This window comes from Telmatherina bonti (assembly GCF_933228915.1).
Source record: "Telmatherina bonti genome assembly, chromosome: 7".
In the NCBI taxonomy this organism is placed as follows: domain Eukaryota; kingdom Metazoa; phylum Chordata; class Actinopteri; order Atheriniformes; family Telmatherinidae; genus Telmatherina; species Telmatherina bonti.
Genome location: NC_136625.1, coordinates 20,112,719 through 20,125,162, shown reverse-complemented (window position 1 = coordinate 20,125,162; position 12,444 = coordinate 20,112,719). Strand labels below are relative to the sequence as shown.

At 36.5% G+C, this 12,444-nt stretch overlaps 1 protein-coding gene across 2 annotated transcripts in view; it reads left to right on the top strand.

The window, feature by feature from the left end:
• Positions 1–12,444, top strand: part of sntg1 (syntrophin, gamma 1) — a gene marked incomplete at both ends in the record, with an annotated part of 31,612 nt that overhangs the window by 2,088 nt on the left and 17,080 nt on the right. For both annotated transcript variants that reach the window (XM_079243110.1, XM_079243109.1), the window contains 9 exons: positions 999–1,133; positions 2,960–3,016; positions 3,169–3,226; positions 3,325–3,368; positions 3,680–3,721; positions 3,989–4,091; positions 4,675–4,757; positions 5,067–5,197; positions 11,106–11,235. In XM_079243110.1, the coding sequence (XP_079099236.1) occupies positions 999–1,133; positions 2,960–3,016; positions 3,169–3,226; positions 3,325–3,368; positions 3,680–3,721; positions 3,989–4,091; positions 4,675–4,757; positions 5,067–5,197; positions 11,106–11,235 (783 nt within the window). The remainder of the gene's footprint in view (positions 1–998; positions 1,134–2,959; positions 3,017–3,168; positions 3,227–3,324; positions 3,369–3,679; positions 3,722–3,988; positions 4,092–4,674; positions 4,758–5,066; positions 5,198–11,105; positions 11,236–12,444) is intronic.

The following is a 12,444-nucleotide window of genomic DNA, read 5'->3' as shown; positions in this document are numbered from 1 at the left end:
TCCAGCAGGTCAAATGATGCTCAGTCACCTGAGATGCAGCCTGACCCGACTAACATACGGGCACAACTGCCCTCATTTTGCTCAGCTAATGACTCTTCCAGACACACATTATTTCAAATAACATGAATGAGCGCCGCCCTCAATTCATTTCCAGGACTGCGGGTCCAGGCAGAGGCTCAGTTCTTTATTCTCCTCATTACAACTTAAAGATACTATGCACTATAAACTCACTTTGATTCATGTTTCACCCAGATTCTTTGAGATGTGCTTTCTATGAATATCAGCAATGCAACAGATTGTCTTGTTAACTGATGAGAGGCGTATCCCGGGTGACAAGGATGCTGACACTGGTGGTTTTCTTCTATTAGCAGTCTCATCAGGTGAAGGTGCTTCTTGTATTTAGACCTTTTTAAGTCAAGGACAGGACTGGCATCACAATTAGCCGGGAAGGAGGAAGGATATGCAGAATGCAAATTTATGCAGATTAGCATGTTTTAAAGGGATCATTGGAAACACACACAGTCCTCGCGCTTGCTTGTTCCGAAGTAGGCAAATTCAAATGTAGCGGGTGGGCTCGATTTTTACTTCATTTAATTTCACAGCTCCTTGGTTTATCGTCACTTTCATCAGCCTTACACACAGAAGCAATGATATGATATGATCCGAGCTTCATTGTGTGTATTTATACAAAACACACACTGGGCACAAATTACTAACAGGACTCTCAAAATGATGCTTATTATTGTGAACCAAAAAAATCAATTTCTTTTCTCTGATTTCTGATAAATGTGTGTTTACTATCCAAAGCTTGTGTGGCTATGTTTTGTCTTTATTAGCATTAACAATTAAAGTAGTGCAAAAGAAAATAACATATATCACCTCAAACTAATTTCCACATTCATCTTGCAATGTGTATTCTCAATGACATTTCATTTCATGGCCAGTTAATTTAGTCACAGAGGGATGGTGAATTATGTTATCTCTCTGGCTGTTCGCAGACAAAGACTGGGATTTATTTGATGCAAGAAGGTAATGAGGAGCCGTTCAATATTCGACTACACTTGGCCAAAGATATTCTGACCATTCAGGAACAAGATGTCATCTGCGTGTCAGGGGAACCTTTTTATTCAAGTGTAAGTAAACACAGTAGTCATACACCGGTAGTCCATGTACGGTCTTGCCTCACTCCACTGACTATGGGAACATATATGGGACACACTGTCTGGGTTCAAGGATCTAAAATCAATTAATCTGTACCTTCTTATTAAATATAGGCATTAATTCACCAACTGGATTTCTATGTGTTCAATGTAACATTTAGGTCTCACTTGTCATTGCGTCTGACAGCTTTTCCTTCACATTAATATATGCACAATATCCCATGAAAAAGATTCAGCAGACGCCGAAGTCCATGACCTTTCTGGAAATGGCATTAATCATTCAATAACATTTTACTGGATTAAAATCTTCATAGACAAATGGAGGTTTGCGTCCTCTGAAACATCATTTCTAATCAGCGAAAAGGGCAAAAGCACGGTCATGCAAACACAACTGTAGCGTGTCAAGTGAGGACTTTATAGCCTCGCTGACTGATTCCAGTTTCACACTGAAATAAAACTTCGTCGCTAGATGATCTGAAGAGTTCACATTTCATTTGCCTTGAACAAAATGTGTCTGAATTTCCTTGTATTCAAACAGATTCCAACCTGTTCATGGACAGGTTACCCCCCCCCCAGCCGTTTATAAGACGACTGATGTACCTCAGCAGCATTACATCATGTTTTGTTGATTTAATTAGACCATTTGTATCTGGAGGCATTTCAGTCTGAAAACAGTGACGCATAAACACAGTCACCTCCAAAAAATATGCGATGTTTTGATGACAAATTGTTGTTAGGCATCAATTATAAAATATAAAATGGCAATCTCGTCACACTCAGTAAAAGGCATCAATCAAGAAAATGAGTGAAAGCCCAAAAACACAAGAAAACCACAATATAAAAGCTGTTAAAGCTCCTGGAGCAAGGCACTAAATGTCTCTAAATGTGTGTACTCATTTCTTACTTTGTGTTTTTATGCACATGATTTCACCCAATATCCTCTCACATCCACATAACTGGACTTTTTGCTCCTCCATAGCAAAAATCTTAACAATTATGCTGTTATTAGTCTGCTTCAAGGATATGAATATATACTGTTGGTTGCAACTAGATGACTGATGAGATTGATATCTTTAGCTACTGCTGGTCATAACTTCTCATTTTCAGAGTGCACACATGTAGACAGGTGCTGATCAATCCAGACCCATCCTCAAAAAACATGTCACGCAATTATATTGAAAACCTGCTGTGTTATTTGCTTAATGTCCAAACAATTAACAGATCAGTGGAAGGATCGGTGAAAGAATATATTACAAATGATAATTATTATACAGCAAGGCTGTAATATTTTATAAAATTCAATGTTTGATCTCAGTGGATGGAGAAATCTGCCAGTTTTTAATGATCTTCTTAGAATCTCCTACATCTGTTTTTTTATATATATATTTATATTTATATTTATATCTATTAAGAAGGCTGTTGTAAAAGATAATTGCAATATTGACTTCTTTTGTTTGTATCTGGGGTGGTTGAGGCAGTTTGCTTGGTTAATATGAGGTTTTAAAGCGCATCAAGTGCTGAATTGGTTTGAGTTAAAATGCAGTTGATTATAATCTTCCTCACTGTCAAAATAAGCTTTTAGAATTAGTTGGATTTAATGGCAGAGGTCATTTAATGGCATAATCATGAATGTGAAAAGATGAGCTCAGAACGCCATACAGCCCACTGACATTTTAGCATGCACAAGTAGAGTAAAGATTTTTCTGCATTTATATTGTTTTGTTATTGATCCATTGTCGTTCTGTGGAAAACACCTCTATTGCAGCATCAGTTTGAGCTTGTCTCTTCTCTGACTGCAGGAGAGGACTGTAACGATCAGACGGCAGACAATTGGAGGGTTTGGCCTGAGCATCAAGGTAATTTAGATTGCGGCTGATTAGGCTGCCCATCCCAACTCTTTAAATTGAGTGTGAACAAGTGTTATTGATCATTTTCTTGTCAAACTGCAACAACAGTGACAGCGAAGGGATGAGCTCATGAGACACTTCATTTTATCTTGAATCTTTAGGGTGGAGCCGAGCATAAAATCCCTGTTGTGATATCAAAAATATCAAAAGAACAAAAAGGTATGACATCAGATTTTGGTGAATTTTTCTTTTTCAAACTTTTCTCTCCTCGGATTTGTGTTTGAAAAAAGGGTTTTTGTTGGTTTGTTTGATTCCAGCTGAACTCTCTGGGCTGCTGTTCATTGGAGATGGCATCCTGCAGGTAAAATGGCACACTCATGTTTACCCATCTGATCCTGCAAAGTAACACATCCTGTCTATTTAATCATTCATGTGCCCTCAAAGCTGTTACATAATTATGTTTCCTCATAAAAAAAAGGTATTTGAATTTTTACATTTATTGCAGCCAAAAAAAAAAAATCAACCTGCCCATGGCCTCCTTTTTTTGTACTTTTTAGCACGGATCCCACAGCAGTATTATATGTTTTCCCCATATATCGTTTTAAAGATGAGTTGCACTGTTCTGTTGCCAAAAATGTTATACAAGATTAACAATGCATTGTTGTTTCACAGATAAATGGAATAAATGTCAGAAGCTATCGGCATGAGGAAGTGGTAAGCTGTTGCATCGCATCTGTTTCTTACACAGCAACGACTCTTTCAAAAGCTTATCTCACTTCATGATATTTGTCTTTTTGACATGTAAAGCCGGGTTTTTCTTCTTTCATCACTACTTAAATGCAACTATAAAGAGCATAAAAGTTGGTGACTGGTTAAATTTCTTCTCTTGCATTTCCATTATTATTGTTCCTTCCAGGCTGCTAAGAACTTCACAGTTTACACCTTCGTCTCTTCAATATCCCTTTGTTTTTACCTCTGCAGGTGCAAGTTTTGAGGAACGCCGGTGAAGAAGTGACTCTAACAGTGTCTTTCCTAAAGAAGACTCCAGCATTTTTGAAACTGCCCCTGTGTGAGGACTGCACATGTAAGAGATCTCCTGCATATTCCAGTATTAGCTCTAAGTGTATCCCTGCTACTGCAGTGGAAAATAATTAACCAAGAGTATTTTTAGCTGCTGTTATTTTCTGTCTAGAGCTGGTTGTCCTGGAAACAGTCAACTCAAGTCAGTTTTAGTGAAAAAAAACCCCAACCCAAAACAAATTCAGCACCGACCCACTTTTATTTACTTAACTATGTATTTAGACATAACATAAAGATTGTACTTTGTTAAGGGGCAAAAACAAGAAAGGAGACCCATCTCAAGCTTCACAAAAGGTGCTAAGAACTAAACTGAAAGAATTGAAACTGCTCATTGTGGTGAAATTGATTGCTCTCTCATGGGAGAGCTTCAGCCCATCAGCAGACATGAAAGCTTTTGTGAAATCCTTTCATATGCGTATGTAGGACAGGTTGACTGGCCGTCCAGTCAGTCAACTGAATACAAATTGACACAAAGTGGGAGCCAACAGCGGAGCAGTACAAAGTTGCATGCTTTTGTGATGAAACACATGGGGGTGTCCAATGTTTCATTTGTTTTGTTTGTGTTTGTGCCCCTGCCATGCTTCCAGGCATCCCCAGTGACCAGAGTAGTGGGACTTCCTCTCCACTGTGTGATAGCGGCCTGCACCTGAACTATCATCCTAACAACACGGTACCTTTTCACCTGCTTCTTCTGTGACTGACCGATTCTGTGACCTCTCTTCTGTAAGCTTGTATCAGCGTCCACAGTGCCGGCGATTTGTTTCCATGCAACTGCCGCTCACGCTCCTCCTTCATCATTTGAGAGAAGGGAATCAGCTATAATCTGCAGCTTGTGCTCATTAGACTAGCTTTTGGATCTGTAACACCAGCAGCTTGAAGAGGCAGCAGAGCTCAGACTTCTGATACGTCAACTGTTTAAAAGTGTGAAAGGAAGAGGGGACACAGAGACACTTCTTAATTGTCTTATGCACTGGTACAGGACACACTGTCCTGCTTGTCCTGGCCCACATCTCCAGGGCTTCGCTGGGAGAAGAGATGGGTGGACCTGCGCCTTATTCCTCTGCTACACTCACGCCTGTCGCAGTACATCCCTGGCTCTGATGTCTGCAGGTGAGCTGTGGGGCTTCATCTTGGAGTGTTATTTGCAGGGCTGGTCTCTCCCTTAAAGGCTCAATGTAATAGAAGCGCTGAGATCTCTCGCTTGGGGATTTATAAACGGAGTATCCTGCTATGCTCTGTCTACAGTATAAGTAGGCCATATATTGTGCTTTTTGAGCTGTGTAAATGATCCCATTGAAACGTAGCCCATTCATACGGTGGCCCTGAAGTGTCACAGCGATACAAAACCCACAACACGCCACAATTGTGGGTTTGAAATGCAACCCATATTCAAAAGCTAGACTCCACAATTAGCCACCACACAAAAGCTGCAAAGCAAGTTGCACTTTTTTTATTGTATTTTTTTCTGAATTTACAGCACACAAAGTAAAGTGAAAATTACACCACAGAAGTTTCAGGATCCACTCCTATACCATCAGCCGGTTGATGTCCCAGGTAGAAGTGATGGAGGAGTTTGACACTTAAGTGAAGGGAAGACTGTCTGCTAGTGGATAGAAGCACTGTCAAAACAAAAGAGATGTGGATCAAAAAAACAATAAAAAGTTGATGATAAAACTGTAATATTGTACATATTTCTTTCAGGCTGTAGTTTGCAAAGTGCAACCTTATCCATTGGAGGGTTCTTGACAATTAAGGCCCATTGTTGGAAGGAGCATCACTTTGCTGCCTATGCAACTGAAAAGGATAAAAAAAAAAAAAAAAATCATTAGAAGTTGTTTGAGGAATCATAATAATGTGAAATTACTATTGAATTTAAATAAAGGACACATATCAGCATTATTATGTTGAATCATTTTTAAAGTTTATCTGCAAACAGAATTATTTGTCCACCCTTGTGGTTAAAAGTGGCGCTGTGGAACTAGTCGCCAGATCTGAGCAGGTCGACCAGGCGATGCTCCAGTCGATTACCTGTTTGAAATGGAGGGAACACTCTGCCCACCCAGCTTGCCACTGGGCTGTCCAGGTGATAAATAATGCAGACCAACTACCTCTAGCAAGCTATAACTTTATTTACACCTTTACAGTTAACAACATTTATATGTACACATGTTATAATTTTACAATTACTGTTTTACTCACTTTTACAACTTTTGTTGCGGTTTTTGTGTTTGTGGAGTGTTATGGTTTCTGTGTTCATCTTGCAGCTTTTGTATTGCTGTGACACTTCAGGGTCACCACACTTTCTCTCCTGTCTTGTTCAGTTTGCAGAAATAAACTCGTCAATGTGATAAATAGTTATGAACAAAATCCTTTTTACAAACTCAGTCTGGTTTCCAAGTAGACTCCAAAGAATCCGCTGCTGTGTTATCAATTATATTTCAGCATTGCTGAAACAGCTTTCATATCCAGATTTACAATTCATCTGAGCATGTTATCTGTCTGTTTTTCAGATATAAATCTTTTAGTGATTATAGTAATACTGCTTGATAAACCAGAACGTTTAAAGCAACGGTATCTTTTATGCATTTTTTTCAACTCATCAACTACATATCGATTCCACAATAATCATTTCAGCATCATACAAGATTCCTCACTGCTTTGTAAGGTATTTGTTACCTTTTTGTTATTGTTACAAACAGTGAGTTGATTTTTAGTCTGATAATGCCCGTCATTTTAAATGGTGAATGGATTTGTACCTATATAGTGCATTCCAGTCATTGGGACTACTTAAAGTGCTTTACACTACTTGTCACATTCACACACACACACACACACACACACACTCATAATACACACTAATACCCCAATAGGCACATCAGGGGGCAACTTGGGGTTCAGTGTCTTAGTTCAGTAGGTTGTCAGGGGAAATCGATATCCCAACTTTCTAGTTGAAAGATGACCGCTCTTCCTCCTAAGCTCCAGCTGCCCAAGAAGGAGTTCATTAGTTTACCAGTTTAAATATGCAAATAAAGAGCTTTAAAAGCTAAACTTAACTTTAATTCTCTTTTCAAGCTGAGGTGAAGCTGAATGACGTTAGTTAACACAAACAAAAGTAAAAGACAAAATTAGTGAATTATCTAATTCTAGGTCTTTTATCTCTACTCCTCTTTTTTTCTGTCAAAAGTTAATATGCACAATAAGCTGAAGCAGAACTAAAGTTGTTTTGATCACAATCAGTCTACAAGGTTGATTTATTTAGTTTATTTGCAGCATTTCTGTAAAGGTATATATATATATATATATATATATATATATATATATATATATATATATATATATATATATATATATATATATATATATATATATATATATATATAAATTTTGTCAAATTTTGTCTTTTACTTTTGTTTGTGTTAACTAAAAAAAAAAAAAAAAATATATATATATATATATATATATATATATATATATATATACATATATATTGCAAACCTGTCAAGGAAGCGCTTATATATATATATATATATATATATATATATATATATAGGAAAAGATCTACTCAAGAGTGGAAGCTCGATGTAATATCATTAAACTGTCAGTAAATGTATTTCCATTTTACCCACACTGTGGATGATAGAAACAATAATCTTGTGGATTGGACATTAACAGATCTCACTTGTGGTTTGGTCTGTTTTAGCTCATTAACTGAAAATTGCATAAGGATAATGCAGTTTTTGAGATTTATGAGCCATATTATAGGAAAAGCTCTCAGTTTATAATACACCAAAATGAAGATAAACATGCCCACCAGACTTAAGCTATGCTTTGTATTCTTTGTCATACTTTTGGTTTGAATTGAGATTTCAAATAAATAGACTGTTAAGAAATAAATACAAATCCTTTCTGAAACCTCATAGTTGATTCATACATTTGTGAGAGTTTGGCATCTAGCTGTAGCAAAAAGGCATCCACGCTGACAAAATAATGGGTATTAAGTTGAAGTTAGACATCTCCAAAGCGAATGAGAAAGATGAGTGTTAAGTTATTTGGCTGGCAATGTGAATCCATAGTCTCCACTCTGCTGGTCAGTGCATGTAATACAAAACTGCTCTTTCTGCAACAAAATTAAAAACCTACAAGAAAATGTATTTTGTTTATAAAAACATAAAAACATTATAAGAACATGTATAATCCAGATAAGCAAAGAAAAAAATGTGAAGCCCTTTAGAAAACACATTATGAAGATGTTTGAGTCAACTGCTCCACTAAGTTGACTGATTAGTTTGGCATAAATCAATGTTTTTTTGTTGTTGTAAAAAAAAAAAAAAAAAAAAAATCAATGAGTTCACAGAACACTGATAAACCGTTCACCATTATTCAGTGTTTGACCTGTTTTCATGTTGAAGAGTTTTTATTTTACAATAATCCACTTTTTAAAGTTCTACATATCAGCTATGATATGTAGAACTTTGATATGTATATGTAGAATATATATCTATCTCTCTATATATCTATCTATCTATCTATCTATCTATCTATCTATATATATATATATATATATATATATATATATATGTATATATATATATATGTATATATATATATAGAATGTATATATATGATATGTAGAAGCTATGACTGAAAATATGCTTCATGTTTCATTTCAAAGGAAATATGCTAAATCCAGTGACTGCTTCGAAAAAAAACGACTGATTTAATGGGCAAAATGTCAAACTAAAGCTGGAAACAGAATGTAAAGAGAAATTCATGTCACATCTGCACATCTAGATGTGTACAAGGCCTGTGTGATGTAAATTAGGACATTGCACCATTCTGTGAGGGTCCTGTATGGTGTTATTACTGTGCCTCATTTCCAAGCAACAGAGGGGCCTTCTGAGCACAGACAAATGATATATGTATGCACAGTGGATACATTTTGAGCAGAAAAAAAATTGCACACAGAATAACTTCATCAGAACAAACAAAAGGGAATTCTTATTCATCTGCTCCCTCACTGTTCTCTCTGCGTGCCTCTACACACCTGTGCGCACACTCTCAATGAATTGTCCCATGCTCAGTTCTGTCAGCATGCTTGCTCAGCTAGAGCAGCACTATATTTCTGCCTCTATTCTAACCAATCACATGCTCTGACAAAATCATTCTGATTGGTTTGGAGATAAAAATCGACTTGGTAACATTGTGTGCGTGTAGTATGTGGTGTGTAACCTGTGCAAACTATTTTGTATGTAACTTTTGGCACTATTATTTGTATGGTTTATAAAACGTGAAAATGTGTAACTAATTTATGGATAGTCTTCATATTATTTATAAATACCATGTATGCACAAACCTGTGTTTCCCAGAAGCATTTAAATCCTTAAAAAGCCTCAAAACCCATCATGCGCTTGTAAACTAATCTGTGCGTAAATGCAGTGTTGTACATGCTAACTAGGCAATACGTTAACATATATTTAACCATTTGTAGTATTTGTAGTATTGGCTTTGATGAAAAAAAAAAAAACAATATTGTGTTTGTCTTCATTAAAGTTGAGGAAGTTGGAAACTACCCGAGCTTTAATTTGTCTGAGGCAGTCAGTAATTTTTTGTGAAAATAAGTGATTGCACTTCAGCTGGACGTAAATCTGAGCGTCATCAGCATATAATGAAAACAAATGTCATACTTTCTTCATATTTAGCCCAAAACGCAGCATGTAAATAGAAAATAATGTTGGTTCAAGAATAGAGCCTTGGGAAACGCCGCTTAAAAGAGGGACTAAAGAAGAAGCAGATTCAGATCTGGACCATTGCCGATCAGTGCCTTCGATGCCACAGTGTTCCAGATGGAAAATCAGGATCCTTTGATTAATTGTGACAAATGCTACTGTGAGAGCTACAAGCAGGATGATGGCTGAATACCCCAAGTCAGTAGATTTCAAAGGACCAGTAAAAACCTTTAAAAGTACAGTTTCTGTGCTATGAAGAGTTTTAAGACTGGAGTGGAATGTGTGGCTGAACACAAGCACTTCTGTCCAGTGTTTCTAATAAAAAAAGGAAGTTTTGAAATGAGCATAAGATGTCAAAGGATAGGGATCAAGATCAGGTTTTTTAAAGCAACGGCTGCCTTTATTTTCGTTCGCTGAGATTCTGAGCACAGTTTCTTTTTCTGCTCAAAATGTACTTGTGTGCTTTCAAAGCTTTTTTGTTCGCTTTCAGAATGAAGCTGTGCTTGCTCAGAAATTACACAAAATAAAAGCACTATAATCCGTCAGATACCTATATGTCCCAAACATTTGTGTCTGACGGTTAAGTTAACCTTCAATTGATGACACAATACATATCAAAGATGGTAAATAAAGAAATTTTATGTTTTTAAAGGCATATAGTACAGGATAATCACTGTTATTCATACTAAAGTTCACACAGTTGACCCAAACTGCAGTATGACTCAAAGGAATTCTCGTTGACAATGCTCTCAGATAGTCCGTTATGAATGAATTGCAAACCTGTCAAGGAAACGCTTGTAAAGAAAAACAGTATTGGATCAAAATATTGCATTATCACAAACTGCTTGTCTGTCCTTTCATTACATTAGTCAAGCCAGTCTAGTCTCCAAGCATACTTCTTTTTTAGGCTTATAATTATGAAATTACTTTCCAACGGACCACCAGCACATTGATTATGAGTGCATTCAGCTAAAGTCACTATTATAATATGAAAAAGGTTTTCTTTATTTATGTCACAGTAGAAATGGAAAAATCTGCACTGGTGCCACTTTTCAGACCTGGTTCCTTTTTTTTTTAAAATGTACAATCTCTAATTAAATTTTCTAAAATTTCTCCAAGGAATGCTCACTTGTTCAGTATTTCAAATTTGTTTACTCAACAAAAATGACAAAACACATGAGGTCTTTTTCATTCACTTACTTAATTTCTTCAAAGCAAATTTCCAAGGTTATGTCAGTTTGAGTTGATAAAAACAAATCCCTTTCCTATTTCTCTATTCTTGATTGTTTTAGGAAAAATGCTTTCCAGGTTATAGCTGTGGATGGAGTTTGCAGTGGAGTCATACAGTATCCTACAGCTGAGGACTGCTTGGACTGGCTTCAGGCAATAGCAAGCAACATTTCCAGTCTCACCAAGCACAATGTGAGTAAGACACAATAATAGATTTTAGCACTCTCAGTCTCCCATGTAAAACAATCCGATATTGCACTGGGTTGTAATGCAACACACTCGCAATTCTGTGGATTGTCTAACTGTCCCTTTGCAAATGCCACGGTATTAAACACCGCAGACACATACTAATGTGTCTTTACACTTATCTTACAGCCTGAGGTCACAATAACAGCAATCACACTAAATTACAATTATCCCCTCCAGCTACCCCTACGCAGCTGGGTTATAATATAATTCATCTATAATTCATCATACAATTTTATTTAATAATAATTGCATCACAATGCAGGAAGAAGCAAAGAGATACCTACTTTCTTTTTTTATGGTGAACATATTTTATACCATTGAATTATACTTAATGGAAAAACATTTACATTTTCAGATAAGTGACGATGCGCAGCAGGGGTATTGAATACAAACACTGCTAACGAGCACTATAACTGACCATAGCTTAAAGCGAGTCAGAGGAAAAGCGTCTCCTCCTCTCACATTTTACAGCCTGTTTAAGGCATGCCATACTGTATATGTGCAATATAATTAAGTCTGGAAATAAACAAGCTTTTGTTGGTCATGACATGAATGTGGCATTGAGTAAGCAGCGGTAAAAGGCAGGATTTTGTAATTATCATGTTTTCCTGAGAATGGATTTGTGTGAGTGTGTGTCTAGGGGGAATAATGAAGTCCTAGTTAATTGGAGTGCACAAAGTGAGGGACACACTGAACATAACACTTATGACACACCGCCAATACATTTCTTGCTCTGGCCATGGTCTTTATTGAGGTGTGTGAGAGAGCCGCAAAATTAACCAAATGGATGTAGGAAGTGTAATTTCTGCTCAGAGAGTGTTATTGTTGACTGGAAAAAGATGAATGGAGCTGATGAGTAATTTGTATATTTTTACTTTATTTATCTGGGTTTATTTCATTAATATTTTGTGCTGTACTACTGTACACTCATGTAGATCTTTATTTTCATCTAGTTTTTATTCAGCAGCAGCAAAACAAAACACTCTTTTGGGACTAATAAACAAGTTTATTGATTGACTGATTGATCACGGTACAGTTATCTTATGCAAACTCACACAAAAAACCTTTAAGAAAGGTAACAAAGACGATATGTTTGGTGGTTTAATTCTGACAGATTTAAAATTCTTTTAATTCACAATTAAAAGCCATAAA